The sequence below is a fragment of the Rhineura floridana genome, chromosome 10 (assembly GCF_030035675.1).
Source record: "Rhineura floridana isolate rRhiFlo1 chromosome 10, rRhiFlo1.hap2, whole genome shotgun sequence".
Taxonomy (NCBI): domain Eukaryota; kingdom Metazoa; phylum Chordata; class Lepidosauria; order Squamata; family Rhineuridae; genus Rhineura; species Rhineura floridana.
The window spans coordinates 3323542-3349388 of NC_084489.1; the positions used below are offsets into that span (position 1 = coordinate 3323542).

Below are 25847 nucleotides of genomic sequence, written 5' to 3' on the forward strand. Positions count from 1 at the left end.
TAGGTGCTTGTGTGTGTGAAGCCAAGCACAGAAGAAGAGGCAAGTAGTTTGGCTTAGTTGAATGCTAATATCTGAGCAGGATATGTCCTACAAAAGCAACAAAAAACATACTTGTGTTTTTATCCAGTTTTTTTTCCTGCCAGCCCAGTGTGATTTCTTTGTAAAATCCCTGTATTGAATAGAAGCCACACCAATTCTTCTGAGATAAGAAACATATCAAACATAGCATTATGTATTATAAAGCAAAATTCCCAAAAAGTAAACACATGAGGGGGACAGGCCACCCAAGCTGAAAAACTAGTTGTTTACAGAAGAAGAAATGTAACCAGCTTTTGCTTTTCTTTTGCATAAATCACTGTTGTAGGATGTGTGCAGAGTCTGCAGACTAGCCTGCCACTGGCATTATGTAAACAATGTAATAGGATCCTTTGTCACAGTGGGTATTAAAATGATCTGCTTTGGTATGTTTCCCTTTCTTCCTCTTTTGGAAGCAAAGTGTGTGTGTGTTTGTGTTTGTAGGGGGTGTGGGATATAACAATACATCTAATTCCCTGAGAATGTCCATGCTCCAGGCCTAAAACAGATGTAGTTCAAATAAGACACAGTAGAATGTAATAGGGATTTTCTCTGTAAACATCAACAGGTTCTTTGAAAACCCTCACCGCTCTAGAATTAACAAGTCAAGAAAAGCATTGCTACTTAAGACTTAAATCAAATTGCTTTTGATTATCTGTAAACTTTGACTACCTGAGTAAAGTGAGGTCTTTCGTTCCACTCGCCCCTTTACCATTCTGTGATTGCAAGTTTGTTAGCACATGGCCTTAAGTCTCCCTGAGGCATTAGACTGAAGTGGGTACATTTCTTCAGAGCACAATTCTGTGTTTCATAGTCAAGCAGCAGCCAGACACCACACCAACTTTCCAGTGAGGAAGGAAATATGCAAAACAGGTTGTAGTGCAATTTCTTCCATGCAGACTGACATTTAAGAATAAAATGTGCATGTTCTGGACACATTTATGCATATGAAACTTGCATGACTGCTCATAGCAATTTATGCTCTTACAGGTGTTCGAATGGAGGTTGCCAAAAGTGTGAACCAGGAGATGAAGAGGAACAGGAAGTCTGAGGAACACATAGCTCATTTTCTCCCTGCTTTTGCATCACATCCAAAGGCACTCTAAATCAGCCCAGGACCTTGTTTTCAATAGCAGGATTCACCTCTGGAGCATATAAAAGGCTCTTAAGTCATAGCAATACACTTCTGAGTATAGGCATAATGCCTTTCCTACCCCACTGAGTAACTACAGTGAGCTCCTCTCATCCATCTGCAATGATGAATAAGAATTCCAGATCAGTGGCTGTGGTTTCTAAGAAAATGCTTGAATATGCCTCTCTTTTTAGAAATCATTTTAGAAATCAGGCAACAGTAAAGAGAAAAATAAAAAATTCTTACAAAAGTTGGATGTGTGGATGGAAAGGACTCCTTTTTCTATTCACTCTTTTGAATTTCTTATAGAAATGACAGCATGAAACATCCGATACTAAATAAATCCTTTATCAGCAACACCATATAGCAACATCTCAAAGTGATGGTAATATACAGAGGGATGTTTTGTTTTCAGATACTCTGCGTTCTAAGTGGGGTAGATTAATAGAGACACCAGTAAGCCTGACACCAAAAAGTACTTTGGAATTGATTTAGTCCAAGTGCTAAACCAGGAAATTTGTTTAGAAAATGACATTCCTGGGCTCCATGGCAAAACCAGAAACATGGTTAAGGATAGCAACAGCATTTAACATGTAGCTTACCTGGGGTGTTCAGGAGCCTCGACAGTTTACAGACATAGGAAATGAACTGCTCACAATACTCGGCGCTACTGGTGATGGCTGAGATCTGATCCATGGTGGCACTGTAATTAAGCTGTAGCAAAGTGTGCTTCTCAGGCCTCTTGCTTACCACGGGGGAGTGTTCCTGCAAGTCATGATTCACAGTAGTCCATACTTTGTCCTCTGAAAGAAAAAGAAAGAAAAAACAAATCAAAAGGGTAGTTTGCAGCCACTGGAAAGAAAAATCCTGAGGCCATAACAAGAGGTACTGCATAATTATCAAGATTTTTCTGTTATATTTGAAAAAGTAGCATTTGTCTAAACAAATATTATGGAGACTATTAGAGTATTTGGAGAGGCTGGGGAGGTAGATAGGATTATTATTTCAATTTCTAGCCTGCCCTTCATCAATTAATGATCCCAGGGTGGGTTATAACATAAAACAAAACAGCAATCACATCGTCAAATTGTTAAAATATGAGTAAACCTGACAAAAATGAAACAAAACTAATCACATAACAGACATATAGTTCATTAACTTGCAGCTGGCCTCAGTTACATCAGCCGCAGAGACGGCCTGGGCAACAAGGTGTGCCTTCAAATGGCACCAAAAAGTAAACATTGGTGCCAGTTGCACCTCAGAGGGAAGGGCATTCCATAATTGAAGTGCACAGTGTACTTTTCATCCCTCTACTGAGTGAAGGGACTCTCCCACAGATCTTAATTCACCGGCAGATTAATACTTCAATTATTTGGATCTATTGCTGTTTAAGATAAAATTTACACCTTGAATTGGTCTTAGTAGCACATGGGCAACGAATGCAGATCTTTCAGCATCAGTGCTGATTCTGCCTGGTGTACAGGCAACTAGTAAAGATCTGTCAGAATTAGGGAAGGGCAAAAATTCCCCCCAAATCTCTGGATTTTTTTTAATCCACCCATCCATTGTCTTTGCGGATTTAACCTGAAGGCATTGGATTTCTGCTTTATTATCAGACACTAGATTTTTAAAAAATTGAACAATATTAAAGGGTTACTGCTACATAAATTAACAGGGAATCCTAGAGCATCTCAATCACATTATGGAGACACTATGGGATCCCCTGTTAATCTCTAGTATCAACCCTCCTTCCTCCTCAAAAACAAAAAAAGCTACAAAGGGGTGGGGGGAGAAAAGCTGCATGGTCTCACTAGCCTCTCTGCAGACTCCTCAGATGACAGGTAGGGAAGCTAGATAGCCTGTGGAGTAGAATTGCCTCTCTAGCCAAGGCTACTGGGGCCTCTGCCCTTTCCAGGGCCATGAAAGTGGCAGGTGGGAATCGGGATTCAGGAGACTCTGTGCTGCCACAGAAAGCCTCGCAGAGCCAGCTGTAAGCCTGGAACAGGAGAGAGAGGATGGCCTGGGCTCCCTACCCTCCATTCCCCCGGAAGCTCTTCTCATGCAGTCAAATGAATACTTCTGCTTCCTGGTTTCATATCAAACTGGAACAAAGCAGACATTTATGGAAAAAAAGCAAGTTGGGATGGAATTGCATTCCATTTCAACGGAATGTGAGTGGATCGGGCCCAGCTAGTGGATCCCAATGCTGGTCAGAGGCCACATAAACACCAGACATTTATTCCACTTTAAACAGTCATGGCTTCCCCCAAAGAGTCCTGGGAAGTGTAGTCTGTGAAGGGTTCTGAGAATTGTTCCCCTCACAGGGCTCCAATTCCCAGAATTCTCTGGGAAGAGGAGCTATTAAACCACTCTGGCCACTGGAGCTCTGTCAGGGGAATAGGAGTCTACTAATAAGTGGACCCACCATGGGCAAAAGCAGTCTATCCCAGGGGGGAAAGGCCGTCCGTTCTGCTGAGCCCCTCCTGTGTCCTGGGGGGAGAGTGAGAGCGCAGTGGTCTTCTGCCCTCAGTGGGGTCTCCACTGGAGTAGGGTGGGGGTGAGTGAGCAGCCCCCCCTTTCTGCATCTCCCTCCACCGGGGGTTTTTCCCAGCCCTCCCCTACCCCCTGGTTATGAACAAGGGTGGGTGATGCTCTCTCTTTAAGTAAAGGGAATAAATAAGTATGTCAGTGCGATTCCCTCCAACCCCCCTTTTTCATTTCACATACACAGACTTATTTGTTACCTTTATATCCCACTTTTCCTCTAAGATACTTGGCAGCATGTTTTCCTGACAACTCAAAGATAACTGTGTGTTAGAATGTGTTGAACAGTTTTTAGTACGCTTTTTGGGGGGGGGCTGTTGTTTAAGTGTTTTGTTTATGTTTGCCACTCTGGGCTCCTTTGGGAGGAAGGGCAGGATATAAATTCAATAAATAAATAAATAATAAGTCTCAGCACCCTTCACAAACGATACTTCCCAGGATTCTTTAGGGGAAGCCATGCCTGTTTCAAATGGAAGGAATGCCTTTTGTGGATGTGGCCAGAATCAGTGCAATCTTTTGAAATCAGTGCTGTTTGAGTCTGAACTGATGGAAACTCAGCTGCATTCTGTGCAGTGGCAGCTAGCGGCTCTATGTCTGTGGTGCAGTGGAATCCCCTCTGGGTTATAGGCCGAAGTTTTAAGGAGCTGTCCAAGCTGCTGAAACCTATTCCCCAAATAGATTCGGCACTTTGGAGAGCTCCTTGACAGTTTGGCCTAAAACCCAGAATGGAGTCCACTGCCCCATTGACAGGGAGCCACCAGCACCACTGATTCTGTGCTAGTTATAACTTCTGAACCATCTTCAAAGGTAGCACCATCTAGAGTGCACTACAAAAATCCTACCTGGAAGTTACCAGAGTGTGGATTACCATGGCAGGATTATTTCTGTCTAGGAATGTCTATAGCTGATGAACCATCTAGAGTTGGTAATTAGCACTCTTATTGACCTTTGACACTATTCTGCCAGTGACAGAGCTGGATCAAAGAGTGCCACCAAGCTACCCATCTGTTTCTTCAAGGGAAATGCATCACCCCATTCAGGATGAGCAATCTAATGAGTTTCTGAACTCAAGAACCCCCAACCCATAGCACCTCCATCTTCTTAGGATTCAGTATCAATTTATTGGCCCTTATTCCCCTCATTACTGTCTCAAGGCAAAGGGTCCAGTATTTGCATAGCTTCATCTCATTCTGAGGACAAAGAGAAATAGAGCTGGGTGTCATTTGCATATTGGGGACACTGAACCCAAATCTCTGGTGATCACTCCCAGTGGCTTCATGTGGATGTTAAAGTGCATGCGGGTTAAGATGGAAACGTGTGCCATGGGCTGAAGCAGAAACCCTTCAGTGCTGCTTTGTAAATGGCCCTGCAGGTTAGAATGGAACCACCAGATTACTGTGCATCCAAATACCAATCCACAGAACTGATCCTGAAGGACACCGTGCTAAGTGGTACCAAAGGTCATAGAGAAATGAAGCACAACCACATCCCCCCACCCCTCTCTTGACAAAGATCATCAACCAAAACAACCAAAGCAATTTCAGTGCCAAATGTAGGCTTGAAGTCAGATTGAAATAGATCCACCAAGAACATCTGAAGCTGAACAGCCACCACCCTTTTGATAACCTTGCCCCAAAAAGGGATGTTTGTGACTGGGCAGCACTTATCATTGGCCTTCAGGTCTACGGAGTGCCTGTTAAGAACGGGATGCACTGCTGTTACCTCCTTTAAGGTGACTGGCACAATCTCCTTCCCCAGCTAAGCATTCTGCCCTATCTGGTCAATCCCCTTCAACTAGGTCTAACAAGCCATGATGGACAAGGGTTGAGAGACTACACATGGCCGGTCAGTGTAGGCCACATCATCCAGCTGTAGTTACTGAAACTTATACCAAATAACATGAGCAGACTCTAAACACCTCCTGAAGGATATACTGCCACCTAGTGGCCAAAAGGCAAAAGTGTTTTCTTTAGAAAGGTTGAAACTGAGCATGCTCTAAGCCTGTGCTTTCAGGGAGCAGTTCCATGATAGATGCTGGACTGAGAACTGTGTAAAAGAAACTAAGAAATAAACTCAGTTATTATTTACATCCTGCTGGTGTAGCCTGGTGTATTATATGTATTAAGAGTCAAATCAGATTCAGTGTCACAGTGAGCAACTTTACCCACAAAAGTGTCTTACAAACTAGACACAGCAGGCCTTTGATAGTTCTGCTTCCTTCACTTTGGGCCAGATGTTACTAGCTCATTTACCACTCAGAATAATTGTCAGGTGACTAATTGAGGATGCAGTGGTGGTAAAGTGGCCGTTCTAGTACTACCATGCTAAAGGCCCCACTGCTCTCACCAGTGCTTGCTCTGCTTTACTATCAGACTTATACCACACATTCAAGCCACCATCTTCATATCTTGAAGTTTCCCTAAAAAACAGAGTATAGCCTGAGCTCTGCAATACCAGAGAGGGCCTTTAGGAGCAATTGTGCTGATGACCCTTTCCATCCCATCATTACACAGTGAAGCCGGTGCTTTGACAGGAACACCGCATTTGCCAACTGGAAAAATCCCCCAGAGCCTTCAGGAATCCCTCAAATCCCATAAATCTCCAGGGGCTGACCATCTTAATAGGCCCAAATCACAGCAGAACTGCCACTGTCAATCCAATCTCACCAGAAATTGGTCTGCCCATGACAATTTAAAATAAGATTTAATTTAAAAGGGGAAAAAAACCCAGCAACTAATACCAGCCCATTCACCACCCACTCTATGGCAAATACCAGATTGAAAGTGTGACTTGATTGATTGATTGATTGATTGATTAGAAGTGTATCTCGCCCTTTCTGCCAGCAGGAGCCCAGGGCAGCAATGTATTGATTATTGAGACAAACCCCATGGTTGTCATGGAGGCCATGAAGTCCTTAGCTGACCCTTACAAGATGGCTGTGGTCTAAACGTTGAACCCACCAGTAGACCTATCTGGAGACTCTCCAACACTAATTCTGAGACCACCTCAACTTGGTCAGACAGCAAGACAACTGAATACAAGATTGTTGCAACTGAACATGAATATGAACATGAACAATTGAACATGAGAATCCCTTTTCTTTCTCTCTGATCCTGCACTAGGAATAGACTTTTGAATCTGGTCCCAAGCACACCAGTTTCCTGGCGAGACAAAATGTTTATGGATGACTGTACCCACCTACCCACCCCCAGTCCTCCAGCTTATATTGAGGATGCACTGAGTACCTAGGAGGGCGGAGTTCAGTCAGATCAGGCCTCCCTAGCTTGCCTACTCATGTCTTGGGTTGGCTTGTCATCAGGTTATGGATGGGAAATGACTTATTAAGGACCAACCTAGTGTTCAATAGCAGCACCACAAGGTTGGAATGTTGGCTCAAAAAGCAATCCAAATCCTAACATCTGGGGGTGGGAGTGGCCCAGAAGAGATACAGCCCTAAAATATCTGTTGTCTCTTCTCCTCACTTGGCCAGACCATCCCCCATCCATCCTCACAGCCATATTGCTCTCTGCCTGTAGCCATCAAAATTTGAGCACTTCTACTTCTTCTCACCTCTGCATGTGTACATAATTTCTACCAACCATCTCTTAAAATCACAGAGTCATAGAGATAGAAGGGGCTTATAAGGCCATTGAGTCCAACCCCTTGCTCAATGCAGGAATCCAATTTAAAGCATACTTGACAGGTGGCTCTCCAGCTGCCTCCTGAATGCCTCCAGTATTGGAGAGCCCAACACTTCCCTAGGTAATTGATTCCATTGTTGTACTGCTCTGACAGTTAGGTGGTTTTTCCTAATGTTCAGCCGAAATCTGAGCCCATTATTCCGTGTCCTGCACTCTGGGATGATCAAGAAGAGATCCCAGCCCTCCTCTATGTGACAACCTTTCATGTACTTGAAGAATGCTTTCATATCTCCCCTCAGTCTTCTCTTCTCCAGGCTAAACATGCCCAGTTCTTTCAGACTCTCCTCATGGGGCCTTGTTTTCAGTCCCCTGATTGTTCTTGTTGCCCTCCTTTGAACCCATTCCAGTTTGTCTGCATCCTTCTTAAAGTGTGGTGTCCGGAACTGGACACAGCACTCAAGATGAGGCCTAACTAATGCCAAATAGAGGGGAACTAATACTTCACATGATTTGGAAACTATGCTTCTGTTAATGCAGCCTAAAAAAGCATTTACCTTTTTTGCAGCCACATTACACTGTTGGCTCAAATTCAGTTTGTGATCAATAACAATCCCAAGATCCTTCTCGCACGTAGTATTGCTGAGCCAAGTATTCCCCATCTTGTAACTGTGTATTGGTTTCTTTTTCCTAGGCGTAGAACTTTGCACTAATCCCTGTTAAATTTCATTCTGTTATTTTCAGCTCAATACTCCAGCCTATCAAGATCCCTTTGAATGTTGCTTCAGTCTTCCAAGGTATTAGCTATCCCACCCAATTTTGTATCATCTGTAAATTTGATAAACACTCCCTGCACCTCCTCATCCAAGTCAATAATAAATATGTTGAAGAGTACTGGGCCCAGACCGAGCCCTGTGATACCTCACTAGTTACTTCCCCCCAGTTTGAGAAGGAACCACTGATAAGCACTCTTTGAGTACGATTCTGGAGCCAACTGTGGATCCACCTGATAGTTGTTCCATTCAGCTAGTTTGCTAATCAGAATATCATGTGGCATTTTGTCAAAAGATTTGCTGATGTCAAGATATATTATGTCCACAGCATTCCCACAGTGTTTGAGAGAGGTTATCCAATCAAACAATGAGATAAGATTAGTCTGGCAGGATTTGTTCTTGATAAATCCATGTTAGCTCTTAGTAATCACTGCATTGTTTTCCAGTTTACAGACTGACCGCTTTATAATCTGCTCCAGAATTTTCCCAGAGATTGATGTCAGACTGACTGGTCTGTAGTTCCCAGGTGCCTCCTTTTTGCCCTTCTTGAAGATAGCGACAACATTAACCTTCCTCCAGTCATCCGTCACTTCACCCATCCTCCACAATTTCACAGACAGCGGTTCTGAGAGTTCTTCAGCCAATTCCTTCAATACTCTAGTATGCAGCTCATCAAGTCCTGCAGATCTGACCTACACCACATATTGTGCAATGTATATCTTGCTCAGTCTTTTAATTTGGACTGATGAATGAATAGTAAGAATCCTTGATGATTCAGATCTCTCAAATTCAATAGAATTACTTATTTTATCAGCCAATTCAATTCTATTGAATTTGAGAGGCCTGCATCATCAAGAATTCTTACTATTCATTCATCAGTATGTCAGATTTATTATTTACAAGATCTAAGAATGCCAAAGTATCTCAGGAACATCCAGCTACCAAAAATCGAAAGGACTCACTGAAGAAGATCTTTACAGGTTGGAACGCATTTGGGAAAGATCTAGTACAAGATTTGAATGAAAGGAATGTATTAAGGATATTTTATTGCCATATATGATGGTTTTTAATAATGTTTTATGGTTGCTAAAATGTAAATATACTGCCTTCAAGTCGATTCCGATTTATGGCGACCCTATGAATAGGGTTTTCATGAGGCTGAGAGGCAGTGATTGGCCCAAAGTCACCCAGGGAGCTTCACGGCTGTGTGGGGATTCGAACCCTGGTCTTCCAGGTTGTAGTCAAACACCTTAATCACTACACCACACTGGCTCTCTTATGGTTGCTAGCTGTTATATATTAAAATTACATTTAATACTTTAGATGTTCTAATAGATATATTACTGAGCCCATTTGAGTTTTTAAGAGGCTGTTTAAGTTGGGTTTCTATCCTTTTTGGTTGTAGTCAGCTTATCAGCAACAACAATGAACTTCTGTCTATCATCCTTCCTTACTAGGGTGTTAGCAAAGTGTGCCCACATGCACTAGCATCCTTCCCAGATGTGCTGGGGGTGGGAGAAGAATGGCAACAGCAGCAACCAGAGCTCTACTCTTCCTGTCATGCCACCCACCAAAGCCAATGGCAAAGCCATCTTCTTTCCTTCCTTTTTGTTGTGAAGGTTGGTCAGAAATGCTCCTCCAAATTTGGATGACACCCCCTCCCCACAAAAAATGAGATGAGACAAACTCAACTAGAAACCACAACTGGATGGATTCTTCTTTCTATCTGTCCTTCCAAGGTATGAAGAGTCCTGTCAGACTCCCAGTCTTACACATCTACACTCCTTGGCCAACAGTCTCAAATTGTTGAAAGCTCTTCTTCCTTCTTGTCAACACTACACAGTCCCTCCATTTATTTATTTATATAATTTCTACTCCCAAAAAAGTTTCAGAGCAACTTATTTTGAAGATTTATACTCCTCCTTCCAATCAAATGATCCTCAAAGCAGCTTACAGCAGATTCTAATAATACAAAACAAATAAAAACTCCACACAGATATACCTTATGTATGCCTAACTCCTCCGACTGACCAGACTGTGCTTTCCTTCAGTTCTGCTGTTTCACACAGTCTTACTAGGATAGCTGTGATCTAATACTCCTGAAGAAGGTCTTCACCAAAACATGTTGGGTACTTTGCTATTTTATTACATTTCATTTTTTTCCAGTACTATTTGGGGGCCTCACCTTTCTTTCTTTCTTATTTTGCATTCTTGTCTTTGATGCTGCCCCCATTTTTTTCTCCTATGGAGGCCAACCAGATGCCTCTGCAGAGCCCACAGGCAGGACATGAAAGCAACAGCTCTCTCCACTGTTGCTCTTCAGTAACTGACATTTAGTGGCATACTGTCTCTGAACCTGGAGGTTCCATATATTAGAATTTAGTGATAGATGTATCCTTCATGAATTTGTCTAAACACTTTTAAAGCCTTGCCCTTGCCTTTTAACATGGCTGCTCCAAGCTTCTTTACAGATTTGACCATTCACTTCAGAAAGAGGTTTGAGAAATGAGTAAGAGTAAGAAGATTCTCTACCTTTCCTGCTTACCCTGTGGGCTGCTATAAACTCACCTTGACAGCCAACCCAATTCCAATGAGTAAAAATCAACAGAGAGAAAACACATATGGTTTGGTCTACCTTCATAGGTAGCAGCTTGGGAACAACAACAATTGCAGGATGTGAATTCTCTTTTACCACTATTGGGCAAGAAACAAGCCCTCATGCAAACAACAAGGTGCATCTTCAGTGGGTTTAAGGGGGCACTTTTGTTGCTTCTATGGATGTAAGGGAGTGAGGTTAAAGGTAAATGACATGCAAATAGAAATAGAAAAAGAAAAGACAATGATGATTTCCTAAATACAATACCATACCAACCACAACAATTCCTATGAGTAAGGTAGAAAACTCAGCACCCCACAACCAGTTGGGATTCCTAAACAAAAACTAAAAATTCTTGGCAACCAGTCAGCCAAGGTCACAGAAGTCTCCATGCAGCAAAACCTGACCCGTGGGCTGCAGTTAGTGCAGAACGCTGTGGCACAATTGCTGACATGAGCGAGACCCTATCAGCACATAATACGGTTATGAATGGACCTTGGACTTCCTCATGAGTATAGCTCACTAGAAATGCAAGTTCCCCTATTGCAAGTGCAGCAGGACCTTTTGCTGGAGTTACCTGCATGTCACCCCTAAAGTGTGTATACATCTACCTTTAGCTTAATGATACATACACAGAGAGTAAAATAAAGAGTGGTTTTATTAAGAGAACAAGGAAAAATATTGCATATACGATTACAATTAACAATGAGCAGCGTTTAACTATTATTCATTCATTCAGCAACACTAGATAGACTAAAGCAAAGAGACTAACCCTGTGAACACTTTCAGAGTTGAGCTCACCCACACAGAAAGAAAAAGGAAAGAGAGGAGCCTAGAAGTTGCATATACCTTTCCTGGAGAGTTGCTGCAAGTCTAAAGCTGAGAGAGAGACTTCCATATCTAGCTCAATGAGCCAAGGCTTCACCCTCATGTAACCAGCGCTAGATTTGAAATATCTCACCCAAATCCTTAGCTCTGAAGTTCTGCAAATTGTCCCAAAGATGCTAGGGAACACTGGTAAGAAAGGCAGCTGTTGGAGCCCTCCAGAAGAGGAACTGCTGACCCCTCAAAACCCCTCATGTTTTATACCTTTTCTAACTGAACTAACCCCAATGTAATTGTGACCAGGAGGCTGCGGATGTGACAAATAACAATGAAAGAATTTAGGATAATCAGTCAAGGAATCTGGTTTTGTCCAGAAACCATTCCTTGATGAATTCTGAGATAATGACTGCAATCTCCCACCTTTGAATTCCTGATATTTCAGATAATCACTATCCTGTTTTAAAGGTTAAGATTATCATAAACATTATGCAGACTATTTCTTTGTTTAAAAGGAGCTATCTTGTCTCATCCTAAAGGTTTAGATTATCATAAACATTATGCAGACTATTTATTTGTTTGAAAGAAGTGCCTGTTACTTACTGGGCAACATCCCCCAAACTCTTCATAAGAGTCAGAAAGTCTGTATCCTCAGGCTTTCAAGATATGTAGTTAACCAGAGGTCACAGAAAGGCTGTTTTCCCAGGAATCTTTGCAGATTTTTCCAAACTCTGGTTCACTAAGGTGAATCAAAGATTAAAAATCGCTAATATTTTAGTCCTCATTACAATACCTCTGCTCTGAAATCTGCACTGGTTGCTGATTTGCTACCAGGCCAGGTTCAGGCCATGACCACCCCAAGCAAGGGCACACTTAAAATGTAGAGGAAATAATAATGTACAATCATAGTGTGAAATCAGATACTTATTGGGACATAGTATGAATAAATATTTCTATAAGCATGACTGTCAAAGATGTTTATTATTTACATAACGTGTAAAGATATTTATAGCGCAATCCTATGTTTGTTTATTCAGAAGCAAGTCCCAATGTATTCAATGGGACTTACTCGAACAGGGAAGCATGCACTGAACTGCAACCTCAAGTGATAAGGAACTTCACTCACCCAAGCTAAAATTCAGAATCGCACCACTTTATTTATTATTATTATTATTATTGTTATTATTATTATTATTATTATTAGAACCTTATAGAACAGCTGCCGTTCAAGTCTGTCTTAGTTTTAAATTTTAGACGCTGTACAATCAGCATAGATTCTCATTGCCTTATGATGTTTTAAATTTTCCTTTATAGAATTTATTTTAAACTCAATTATAAATTTTAACATGGTAAGTTTGTTGTACATGATATATTAATTAATTTTGTGTTGGCCTTTGGCCCTGCAATTTAAATAAACTATGAGAAATAATAATAATAATAATAATAATAATAATAATAATAATTTGATTTATATCCTGCCCTTCCTCCCAGTAGGAGCCCAGGGCAGCAAACAAAAGCACTAAAAACACTTTAAAACATCATAAAAACAGACTTTAAAATATATTAAAACAAAACATCTTTAAAAACATTTTTTTAAAAAAGGTCTAAAAACATATTAAAAGCAATTCCAACACAGATGCAAACTGGGATAAGGTCTCAACTTAAAAGGCTTGTTGAAAGAGGAATGTCTTCAATAGGCGCTGAAAAGATAATAGAGATGGCGCCTGTCTAATATTTAAGGGGAGGGAATTCCAAAGGGTCGGTGACCCACTAAAGGTCTGCTTCCTATGTTGTGTGGAATGGACCTCCTGGTGAGACTGTATCTGCAGGAGGCCCTCACCTGCAGAGTGTCATGACTGACTGGGTATATAAGGGGTAAGAAGATTTTTCAGGTATCCTGGTCCCAAGCTTTGTACACCAAAACCATAATCTTGAATTTAGTCTGGTAGCTAATGGGCAACCAGTGCAATTCTTTCAGCAGCCGGGTGACATGTTGGCAATATCCTGCCACAGTGAGCAGTCTCACCACCATATTTTGCACCAGCTGCAGCTTCCAGATCAACCTCAAGGACAGCTCCACACAGAGTACATTACAGTAATCCAGCCTGGAGGTTACCAATGCATAGACAACAGTGGTCAAGCTATCGTGGTCCAGAAATGGCTACAGCTGTTTTACCAGCCAAAGCTAATAAAAGGTGCTTCTAGTCACTGAGGTCACCTGGGTCTCTAGTGGCAAAGATGGATCCAGGAGCACCCCCAGACTACAGACTTGCTCTTTCAAATGGAGTATGACCCCATCCAAAGCAGGCAACTGACCAATTATCCAAACTCAGGATAATTCTTTCAGCAGCGGGTGACATGCTGGCGATATCCTGCCCCAGTGAACAGTGTCGCCACCACATTTTGCACCAGCTGCAGCTTCTGAACCAACCTCAAGAGCAGGCAAACATACAGCGCATTACAGTAATCTAACTTTAAGATGTTTTGCAACTGTTTATACTTGTTTTTATGGCCATTGTATTTTAAAGGGATTTATTTCTTGTTGTGAGCTGCCTTGGTTTCCATTTGGCAACCCTACCTCACAGGGATATTGGAAAGACTCAACATACACACACACTGGGGATTTAAATACATATACCCTATATAACAGTTTATTGTCAAAACCAGTTGGTCTTTGATTTTTTTTTTAAAAAAAAGATCAGTATTGTTTTCCTACAAAAGTAGTGATACCTAAATAAACCCTGCCTAATTGCTTTAAACAATAGGATTGGAGGAAGAGAGAAAGATTTACAACAATAATACAATCCTTCGCTATGTTCACTCAAAAGCTCCATTAATGTACAGCACAATCCTAACCATGTCTACTCAAAAATAAATTCCATTGAATTCAATGGGGATTACTCCCGGTATGTGGGATTAGCATTGCAGCTTTACTCCCAGAAAAGTAAGCATAGGATTAAAGCTTCATATTGGGAAGTGTTTCAAAACACCACCCTCTTCAACAGCCCAGGAAAATGTGAACCTGTTTGACTCCTGCACACAAGAAAGAAAAAAGACTTTTGCTACTGCTGAAAGCTAAAAACTTAATCTGTTTGAGATTTTCAGACAAGCAGGAAAAAAACAACAATTTTCTGGCCTTGTAATGGGTTCTAGCTACTTACTGGAGGTCAATAAATCCCCTATCAATCATAAACCTGACGTCACTTATTGGCTACAAACCTGAAAGGATGGGGTTAGAGCAGCCACCTATGAGCTCAATTAACAGAAGTAGCGGGTGGCAGCGGCTGATATTTTGGTGTATATCTTGTGAACCAGACCAGCTAGAAATTTAATTTAAAAAAATGAAAGCTGAGAGTCCAGAGACTTGTGACTCATCCAGAGACCCAGAGAGGACTGTGACGCCCTTCCCTGGCTCTCCCTGTCAGGTTCCTACCTGCGCGTGGCTACTGCCTGTCACTAGGCACCACCAGGGACTCCACCAGTCCGGACTGTTCTTTTTATTGTTTCTCTCCCCGCTCTAGCACAGATCTCAACAGATCCCCCTGCTAGGCAGCCACCAGTCACGTCCTAATACTAGTATTCCCAGAGACTCTGAATACTGGTATTGTTATTCTCTTCACCGCTGCCACCATTTGTTACAGTTTCCCTTCAGCCTTGGTCATTACCTTACCCTCCCTTCTGGTCTGTGAAACCCCAGCCAAGGATCAGGCCTTTGGTAAACCAAATTAAGTATTTATTAAAGATAACAAAGCTAACAAGATTAACAAGATTTCTTCTTAAGGCACATAAGCATATGGTTTTACTCAATACTAATCCGAACTCCACCCCCCTCCTTCTCCACCTCCGTCCTGGCAAACAACTCTCTAAACCCCACCAAGCAACCCACTCAGTTCTCTTCTCCCCCCCAGATTCCACTCTCACTCTTCCTTTTATACATTCAGCCATTTTAAACATTCAGCCAATCATCTCGCATTCTACTGCCCATTCACTCCCCCTCTTTCACTCCACTTACCATGTATACATTAATATAGGAACATCACATTCCCCCCCCCTTAAACAACAGCAGAGTATTATTCCTGTTCCAGGATTTATACGTCGCGTTAACAAATAAAAGTCTCTATGGGGAAAATGTCTTTCTTTGTTCCTCTGTCTGGTCACGTCACTGCAGTCCCAGCCACTTGCCTGGAAAGTCCATCGGCCAGTACATTGTCCTTGCCTTTGATGAACTGGAAGTCCACTTGATAGTCCTGTAGGGCCCAGGACCACCTCTGCAGCATAGTGTTATGGTTTTTCATAGTCTGCAACCATAACAAGGCCCGATGATCCGTAGTCACTGTAAATCTTCGTCCCCACACGTATGGGCGCAACTTGTTCAGTCCCCACACGACCGCTAGGCACTCCTTCTGGACCGACGAATAGTTTTTCTCCCTCGGCGTCAGCTTGCGACTCAGGTATGCCACTGGATGTCTGGTGCCTTCTCTCTCCTGTAGCAAGACGACTCCCAGTGCCAGGTCCGACGCATCTGTAGCCACGATGAATGGTTTCTCATAGTCTTGTGCTATTAATATGGGTCCTTGGCACAAGGCTTGCTTCAGTAGATCAAAAGCCTTCTGACATTCATCCGTCCATACCACACGCTCAGAACACTTCTTCTTTGTTAATTCATGCAAGGGGGTTGCTATTTCCCCAAAGTTTCTCACAAACTTCCTATAAAATCCAGCCACACCCAGAAATGCCCTTACTTGTTTTTTGGTTAAGGGGATCGGCCACGCTTGTATTGCCTCCACCTTGCTCCATAAGGGGGTGATTTTCCCACTCCCCACCTTATGTCCTAAATAGATTACTTCCTTTAGTCCAAACTGGCATTTCTTAGCTTTTATTGTGAGGCCTGCTTTTCTTAAGGCCTCCAATACTGTTGTCAGGTGTTGGACATGCTCAGGCACCGACTTGCTAAAAATGGCCACGTCATCGATATAGGCCACTGCAAAATCTGACATGCCTCGCAACACAGTATTGATTAGCCTCTGAAATGAACTTGGTGAGTTCCTTAGTCCCATGGGTAAGGTCACAAACTCATATAACCCATCTGGTGTACTGAAGGCAGTTTTGGCTCTGGATTGCTCGTTTAGTTCCATTTGCCAAAATCCTTTACAGAGATCTAGTGTAGAGATAATGGTTGCTGCCCCCAATAACTCTAACATTGCGTCTACCCTAGGCATAGGATACGCATCTGGGACAGTAATTTTATTGATTAGCCAATAATCAATGCAAAACCTTGTCGTTCCATCTTTTTTCGGAACCAGGACAATACTTGAGGCCCAGGGACTGATGGATTCCCTGATCACTCCTAATTCCAGCATATCTTCCACCTCCTTTTTGATCTCATTCAAAACTTTCCCATTCACACGGTACGGAACAGATCTGATTGGCGCATGATCTCCAGTATCAATGGAATGTATAACTATACTGGTTCGGCCAGGTTTGTTGCTAAAGAGATTCCTATAGGTTTTCAAAACTCTCAGAATCTCTTCTTTTACTTCCTCCTTCACCTCCTCTGACCATTCCACTTGATCTACCCCTCCTTTGTCTTTGCTTTCCTGTACCAAATCTGGAAGTTCAGGCCCACTTCCCTCAGGGAATAAGGTAACTTGCAACACCTGTGCATCCCTGGTATGGTAAGGCTTCGACATATTTACATGAACCACTTTGCTTTTGTCCAGTTGGTCTGTGGTGATTACATACGTCACTGTGTCAAGCCTTTCTCTGATGGTATATGGTCCTTCCCAGTTAGCCTGTAATTTGTCATGTTTCCTGGGTATGAACGCCATAACCATATCTCCCACATCATACACACGTTCCCTGGCTGTTCTGTCATACCAGTAACGTTGCTTCTCCTGTGCTTGACTCAAATTCTTCTTCACCACCTCCATCATTGATGTTAATTTATTGAGGAATTCCAATACAAAATCTACTACAGATGTTTTGTACTCTCCCAGGGTTCCTTCCCATGAATTTTTTAATAGTTCCAAAGGTCCCCTCACTTTTCTAGTGAACATGAGTTCAAAGGGTGAGAAGCCTGTTGACTCCTGAGGGACTTCTCTGTATGCAAATAAGAAGCATCCCAAACGTTCATCCCAGTCTTGTGGGTGATCTTGAACATAGCTTCTGATCATGCCCTTCAAAACGCCATTGAATCTCTCTGTTAACCCATTAGTGGCGGGATGGTAAGTAGTGGTCTTTAGATGTTTTAGACCACAACATTTCCACATACTTTGCATCACTTCTCCCATGAATACACTGCCTTGATCCATCAGCACTTCATGAGGGAAACCCAGCCTCATAAAGATTTTTAATAAAGCCTCTGCCACTACAGGGGCTTCTACAGATCTTAGTGCTTCTGCGTCTGGGTACCTGGTGGCAAAATCCACCGCCACCAATAGATATTTCTTGCCATGCCTTGTGGGTTTGGAAAAAGGGCCCACCAAATCTATTCCCACTCTATAAAAGGGTTGTCCAATTATAGGAAGGGGCTTTAAGGGTGCCTTAGTCTTTACTCCACTTTTTCCCACCTTTTGGCAGATACCACAAGATAGACAATGTTGTTTTACATCTTTGGAGATGTTTGGCCAATAATAGTGTGCAGCCAATCTCCTCTTGGTCTTTTTTATTCCCAGATGTCCTGCACATGGGACATCGTGGGCTACCTCTAGCAATCTGGTTCTGTATTTGCTAGGTACTATCAATTGCTTCACTGGTTCACATTCATCCTTTCTTTCAGCAGGCATCCACAGCCTATATAAAATCCCATTCTCACACACAACTTGATTCCTCAGTTTGTCAGTGAAAGGAATCTGTTGGGTCAGAGCTTGTTCCTTTATCTGCTTCAAACTTATGTCTTTATGCAGCTCTTCCCTGCATTGCTCTGCTTCTTTCTTATCACAGACCACTTGATACAGTTTGTCTCCTTCAGCAGGCCTGCTAGTGGTTGCTATGGTGACCTGAGGCTGGTTAAGAGATTCCACCCTGTTTCCTTCAACCCCCCTTAACATGGCTTCTTTTTCTCTGCCAAGTTGCTGTCTGGTCACCACATATATCTTTCCTTGGGCTCCCATTACATCTCTTCCCAGTATTACTGGTTCTTGTTGCTGGGCATTAATGCCTACTTTATATCGGCCCTCTCAGCCTCTACAAGTCATTTCCACCAGGGCCACAGGCAAACTTTGTGGTTGACCCCTCACTCCTTAGATAGTCACAGTTTCCTGAGGTAATATTACCTCAGATTTTATTAAATCTGGCCTCAGTAATGTCTGAGCGGCACCAGTATCAAGCAATGCCCAATAATTTGCCCCTTGTACACTCACTTCCTCTCTCAGACTTGAATCAAGGTCTGTTACTTCTGTCCAGTTTATCTGGCAGAACTGAACCTTTTTCGCTGTTTCTAAAGCCTTGGGCTCTGTTTTCACTGCCCTTGTCTGAGCAGGATTACTAATGGGGTTGGCAACCTCACATTGAAAACGTAGGTGCCCCGGTCTACCACATTTGTAGCATAATTTCTCCTCACTTTTAGGGTACACAGATCCACTCTGGGGTGTCCTGTGCCCTTCAGATTTTACTGGAGGACTCACTCGCTGTGGTACCACATCCCTTCTGCCAGCATTATATGGTCTGGGTTAAAATCTCTTGATGTTTTCCCCACCCAGCCAGTTCTGTTGGAGGCAAAGTGATCCGCCATCTCTGCGGCCTCCTGCACTGATGTAGGGGAATGGTCTTTGACCAGGAGCCTTATTTCTGGTGGTAACTGATGGTATAATTGATCCAATATCATGAGGTTTTTCACCTCCTCCACAGACTGAGCTTTTGCACTTGTCAGCCATTTCCCAAATATGTCCATCAGTTTTGCCCCCAGCTCCACGAAAGACCTCCCTGTCTGTATCTGGCAGTTTCTGAAAAGCTTTCTAAAATAATCAGGCCCCAGTCTGAATCTTTTAAACACTGCTTCTTTGAATTCAGCATAGGTGACGGGCCTGTCTGAGGGGAAATATTGGTATACCTCAGCCAATTCCCCTTTAATCAGGGTTGATAAATACTGCATGTATTTATCTTCAGGTAGCCCCCACAACTGAGCTGCCTTTTCAAAGGTTGTGAGATAAATTTGAGGATCTTGACCAGGCTCATAGACACCAAAGTCCTTTGGAGTAATTTTTATTTTTGCTCCATCTCTGTCTTTCCTTGTCTCATCAGAATGAAACTTCTCTCTTTCAAATTTTAACTTTTCTACCTGTAATTCCGCATCCACTCTCATTCTCTCAAATTCCAACTCCCGCTGTTTTTCCTTCTCTGCACCTTCCATCCTCAATCTCTCAGTTTCCATCTTCAACTTCTCAATTTCTAACTCTCACTGTTTATCTTTCCTATCAGCTTCCATCCTCAATCTCTCAGCTTCCAACTCCCTCTGCTTATCTTTTTCCTCAGTCTCCCTCCTCAACTTCTCTCTCAAATACTCTATATAAGCGGGATTGCTTAAGTATCCTTCTGGGATCTCTTCCCTGACAGGTTGTTTTTGCTGGGCAATTGCAAATCCTATAAGTGCTACCCTCAATTCATCTACCCCTTTACCCTCATGAGGTAAATTGAATGTTATGCACTTCTCCACCAGCTCCTCTCTTATCATTTTTATATATTCAGCCATGGTGTTTGAGTTCACTCAGTCTTTGCCACACACTCTTTGCCAGTCACTCTCACAAGTAATCTTGTTTTGTTATTTCTGTTTGCCACACCACTGGTAGGGATTCTCTAGTATTCGTATCTCACTGCTACAGCTAACACCTGTGACGTAGTCTCCTTTGTCACCACGTGTCTTTGGGACTCTCTTTGGTTCGTATCTGGATTCTCTGTTGTTCGTATCCCACCGCTACTGCCACCACATGTGACGCCCTTCCCTGGCTCTCCCTGTCAGGTTCCTACCTGCGCGTGGCTACTGCCTGTCACTAGGCACCACCAGGGACTCCACCAGTCTGGACTGTCCTTTTTATTGTTTCTCTCCCCGCTCTAGCACAGATCTCAACAGATCCCCCTGCTAGGCAGCCACCAGTCACGTCCTAATACTAGTATTCCCAGAGACTCTGAATACTGGTATTGTTATTCTCTTCACCGCTGCCACCATTTGTTACAGTTCCCCTTCAGCCTTGGTCATTACCTTACCCTCCCTTCTGGTCTGTGAAACCCCAGCCAAGGATCAGGCCTTTGGTAAACCAAATTAAGTATTTATTAAAGATAACAAAGCTAACAAGATTAACAAGATTTCGTCTTAAGGCACATAAGCATATGGTTTTACTCAATACTAATCCAAACTCCACCCCCCTCCTTCTCCACGCTCTCCTGACAAACCACTCTCTCAAACCCACCAAACAACCCGCTCAGTTCACCTCATCCACCATCACCACCTCCCAGATTCCACTGTCTCTCTTCCTTTTATACGTTCAGCCATTTTAAACACTCAGCCAATCATCTAGCATTCTACTGCCCATTCACTCCCCCTCCTCTTTCACTCCACTTACCATGTATCTTCTAAACAACCAACACTTACCATATATACATTAATATAGGACCCCCAAAACATCACAAGGACCCCCAAAAATCCAGAGTCTCTGGGCAAAAACCAGAGACCTGGCAATCCTAACCCCAAGGTCTCTCTTAGTCATTGCCAGTTCAGACTCCATTGCTGTATGTGTGAAGAAAGTTGGGATTTGCCTAACACCTGGACTACACTTTCCATTTTCTTGGACTACATTTATCATATATTTTTGCTCTGTGCTTCTTGTTACCGATCTATAAGAGGACTCCTGCTGTAAACCCATGTGAACCCACCTTAGCAAATGGCTTCAGAAGAACCTTGTGATTGTTTGTAAGGGTGGGAATAATCTCTCAGAAAGTGGACAGGAGGAACTAAAAGGGAAGATGTAGAAAGGGTCTCTTTCCCCCTTTTTGCAAAATGTTTCCTGTTTCCTTTCCCCAAAATAGTACTCTCTGGGCTGTTACTTCCTTGCTCACCTGCCTCTTTTCTCACCTGTTTTTCTGTGCTCTGCTTAACAGGTTAGAAGAGATAATTATTGGCTTCTTGTCCTATCTTCTTGCATCTGTTTCCTGCATAGAAATGAAGGGAAGCAGAATTCTATTGGAGTTTTTGCCTCATACTGAAAACTTGTTGAAATTCTTAATCTGAATTATATGATACAAATTAAGGGTGGAAAAAGAGAAATGAAGAGGATGTCTTCGTGAAGCTCCCAAATCAAGAAATTCTTTAAAATCCAGGCTGTCCCATACAACTATTATATATAACTATGTATTATATATAACTATATAATATAACACACACTGTACTTCCAGCAATTAATAATAATAGATGAAAGGCAAAGGTCTGTATAAGCCTGTGCTGTTGCTGCTTGTACTGTGCGTGTGGTGAATCTCTAGTGAAGCCATATGGCATTTGCATGAGCACTAAATTCGCTTAGCAAAGCAGATGTGCCAGACAGTAGTTGAGGATGTTAAAAACAAGGAGCCTGTGTAAACACACTTTGGTTGCCCTTGCCAGACTTGCTGCAAAGGCTGGAGGTTTTAAGACTTAAACAGCTGAGTAAGGTTAGACACTTTTTTCTCTTTTCTGAAAACAGGGGTACATGATGCTAGTCAAACTCCACTACCTTTTTACTCCCAAAAGCTGGTTGGATCAGCTTGAGTGTATTAAAAATTCAGCTTCAGGCAAATTTCACAACTGATCAACCTGTTTGCCTTCCAGGTGTGGCCAATGAAAATGCTTTGCTCCAGGCTCAGGCAGAGACAGTGATTGGTCCAACACTTTGCTGTGAGTGGTCCTGAAAGGTCTGAAGTCAGCAGTGGGGAAGATAGGTGTGGCTAACAGAAGGCAGAGTTGCATCAAAATGCAGCCAGAAAACCATTCTGCCTGCTTTTGAAGCAGCTAGTGTATCCACAGCCTTGGTCTGTGCCCAAAATGAATTTTTATTGCTGAGCAGGAATGGAAAAGGCAGCAGGAGGCATGGCAGTTGCATTGGGAATGTCTGGCAGAGACTAGCCAACCTTCCTCTTCTTTCTCCCATCTCTGGCCCAGATTATTCTTTGCTAGATGGCCAGGCTTGAGGAGCAGGCAGCTTAGAGAGCAGTGTCACTGATACCTCCCTTCCTCAGTTCTCAGGTCTCTCTTGGGCAGTGATGGTGGCCTGGCCTGGGATGTTTGTCCTTACATCTCCTCCGTTCTTGATGGAGTTTGCATGAGAGGTGCATCCAGAACTGGTCATTGTCTCAGCCATACTTGGGGTCTAGACAGCTGCAGCACAGTTTTGAGAACTGGGGGAGGTGGCAGGTTGTTAGGTGCCTGTGGAATAGGACCAGGACTGGTTTTATATGATAGCAGTGTTACCCAAGTGTCCAGTCTGATGGGCACCTTGAGCATACCCCTAACTCCTTTTGGCAACAATAAGATTCACCACCTCTGTCTGTATTTAACTCTATCATAAAGTGCTTTTGTGAAGTCTGTGTACAATTCTACTTAAAACTAAATTATTTTACTGTCTGGTAAATATTGCATTTTGGTGTTTCAGTCTGCACAACTATTATTTACTTTAATACCATTTTGGAATAATAAACAACTTTCTTTTGAACCCAATTTGGGACCCAATGGTTTGTGCTAATTCCCCTAAACAATTCAAGTAATTAAGAATAAAATGCAACCTCCTCATGATGTACCATGACTTTGGTTCAACAATCTCAAAACATCACACTTGTGTAGTCCACATGTGTAGACACACACATGGCAGCATGCAATATGTGATCAGGGACACATGCAAACTTGGAAATAGCAGGGCCAGAAGGAAAGTATCTGCATACAAGATGGCGGCACCAGCAGAGAGGCTTACAAATGGAAGAGGCTTGGGAGATGCCACGGGGGCAATGCCTGATTACTCAGGCCCAAGATTTTAACTGAGCTTGAGAAATTTAATTACTGGATTGGATCAATTCATCAATTGACATTGTACCTCTAGACATAATCAATCCTTTATTTTCAGCCAAACATGTGGCAATAAAGAAAAAGTGGGAAAACAAGCATAGCCTTTGGGTAAATACATAGATGTTATTTGTGAGAAAAAAAAGCTTCATAACTATTCATTGTCATTATAGCCAGAAAATAAAGGGCACTGAAGCTTCTGTTCTGAATCTTGGACAGACAGGCTCTATCAAAAATGAAAAAGCTGTGGAGAAACCCAACATTTAAGTTTTTTAACATCTCACATTCTTTTTCTCATTTTTCTTCTCCCCCCCCCATTGTTTGTTCAGCCAAATAATAAATACTCGCTGCAATATGTTAGGAGCCAACTGAAGTCATGTGTGGAAAAGAACCAATATAGTGTAATTGGCTCCAGTCATACATTTAAAAATAAGCAAAACCAAGCAGATGGATCCTCCACAGGGGACCCAAGGTATCTCTTCTAATGAGATGAAATTCTGTGGGTGTCTGGAGGTTGCTGATTAGCTTAATGCTCAGAAGACCTATTTCAAACACAAAGTAAATTTCACAGAAGAAAAATATTATATATTTAGCAATTAACCACTATCAGGTCATTGTTCTCAGGGAGCAGGGGATCTCTGAAGAGATGTAGGGAGAAGTATTTTGTTTCCATCTTTTGTGAAAGTTAACTGACACTACAGGTTCATATGATTCTGTTTGTTTGGGGAACGTTAAAATTATGATCCTCAACTGATTGGGGCTGATCAGGCACAAAGGTTTGAAGTAGCAGAGGACATGTGCCTGATTGCTCAAACACACAACAGGAAGTATGCAGGTATCTTTACCTCTATTATATCTCTCACATCAACAAGCAGGAAGCTGGCTGTCAGCTTCATAGACAGGCAGGGATCTAGTGTAGGCTAAAATCCTAGCATGTGTATGATATGGATTGGGCATCTTGCTGCTGCATGAGCATCCAGCCCCTTTCAATAGAGCTACATGGGGCCTCATCACAATCAAGTAATCACAATTGGCTCTACACAGCCACTTCCATCATGACTAAGAGCCAGTTTATATGATTAAAAAAATGAAGTAGTAAAATTGTTCCTGGACTATACCATTGCTGGTGGGAAGTTTTATATTTAAATCACCCTGCCCACAGTACCCACTGAAAACCTCCCAACAAAAATCCTCTACATGTAGGGAAAAATTGCATGATAGGGAGAAAATGGGAGTCATCTCTTCTCCCTAACATGCTTTTATATTTGAAGGGATTTTTTTAAATGGAGTTCAGTCAAACATGCAACCAGCACATACAGCTTGAAAGAGCCTAGGGAAAGCTTTGCCCCTGAAGTATGTCGGTTCAGGAGAGTAACCTGTGCTTCATCATACTATTTATTTATTTATTTATTAAATTTATATACCGCCCGACTAGCAATAGCTCTCTGGACGGTGAACATAAAATAGCATAAAAATACAATAAATAACAAAATAATACTAAAATACAATCATCAATCCAATACAATAAACATTTTAAAAAGTAAATCAGTGTAACTTAAAATGCTTCAGAGAATAGGAAGGTTTTGACCTGGCGCCGGAAGGAGAGCAGAGTCGGTGCCAGGCGTAGTTCCTCGGGGAGACTGTTCCATAGTTCAGGGGCCACCACTGAGAAGGCCCTAGATCTTGTCATCACCCTCCGGGCCTCCCTGTGAGTTGGAACCCGGAGGAGGGCCTTCGTAGCAGAATGTAGTGCACGGGCCGGTTCATATCGGAAGAGGCGTTCCACAAGGTATCGTGGTCCCGCACCGTATAAGGCTTTATAGGTTAATACCAACACTTTGAATCTAGCCCGGAAACATATTGGCAACCAGTGCAAGCTGGCCAGAACAGGTGTTATATGCTCGGACCGCTTGGTCCTTGTCAGCAATCTGGCCGCCGCATTTTGCACTAGTTGTAGCTTCCGAACTGTCTTCAAAGGTAGCCCTACGTAAAGCGCATTACAGTAATCCAAACGTGAGGTTACCAGAGCATGTACCACTGATGTAAGGTCCTCTTTACTCAAATAGGGACGTAGCTGGGCTACCAACCGAAGTTGGTAAAACGCATTCCTAACCACCGAGGCTACTTGAGCCTCAAGTGAGAGGGAAGAGTCTAAAAAGACTCCCAGACTACGAACCCGGTCCTTTAGGGGGAGTGTAACCCCATCCAGGACAGGGTATATATCCACCATCCGATCAGAGAACCCGTC

General features: G+C 42.6%; 1 protein-coding gene across 1 annotated transcript in view; it reads right to left on the reverse strand.

Annotated features, from left to right (window-relative positions):
* CNTNAP2 (contactin associated protein 2) overlaps window positions 1–25847 on the reverse strand; it is a 1241930-nt gene that overhangs the window by 501889 nt on the left and 714194 nt on the right. Inside the window, exon 13 of the mRNA XM_061587450.1 lies at window positions 1810–2010. Coding sequence (XP_061443434.1) covers window positions 1810–2010 — 201 coding nt within the window. The remainder of the gene's footprint in view (window positions 1–1809; window positions 2011–25847) is intronic.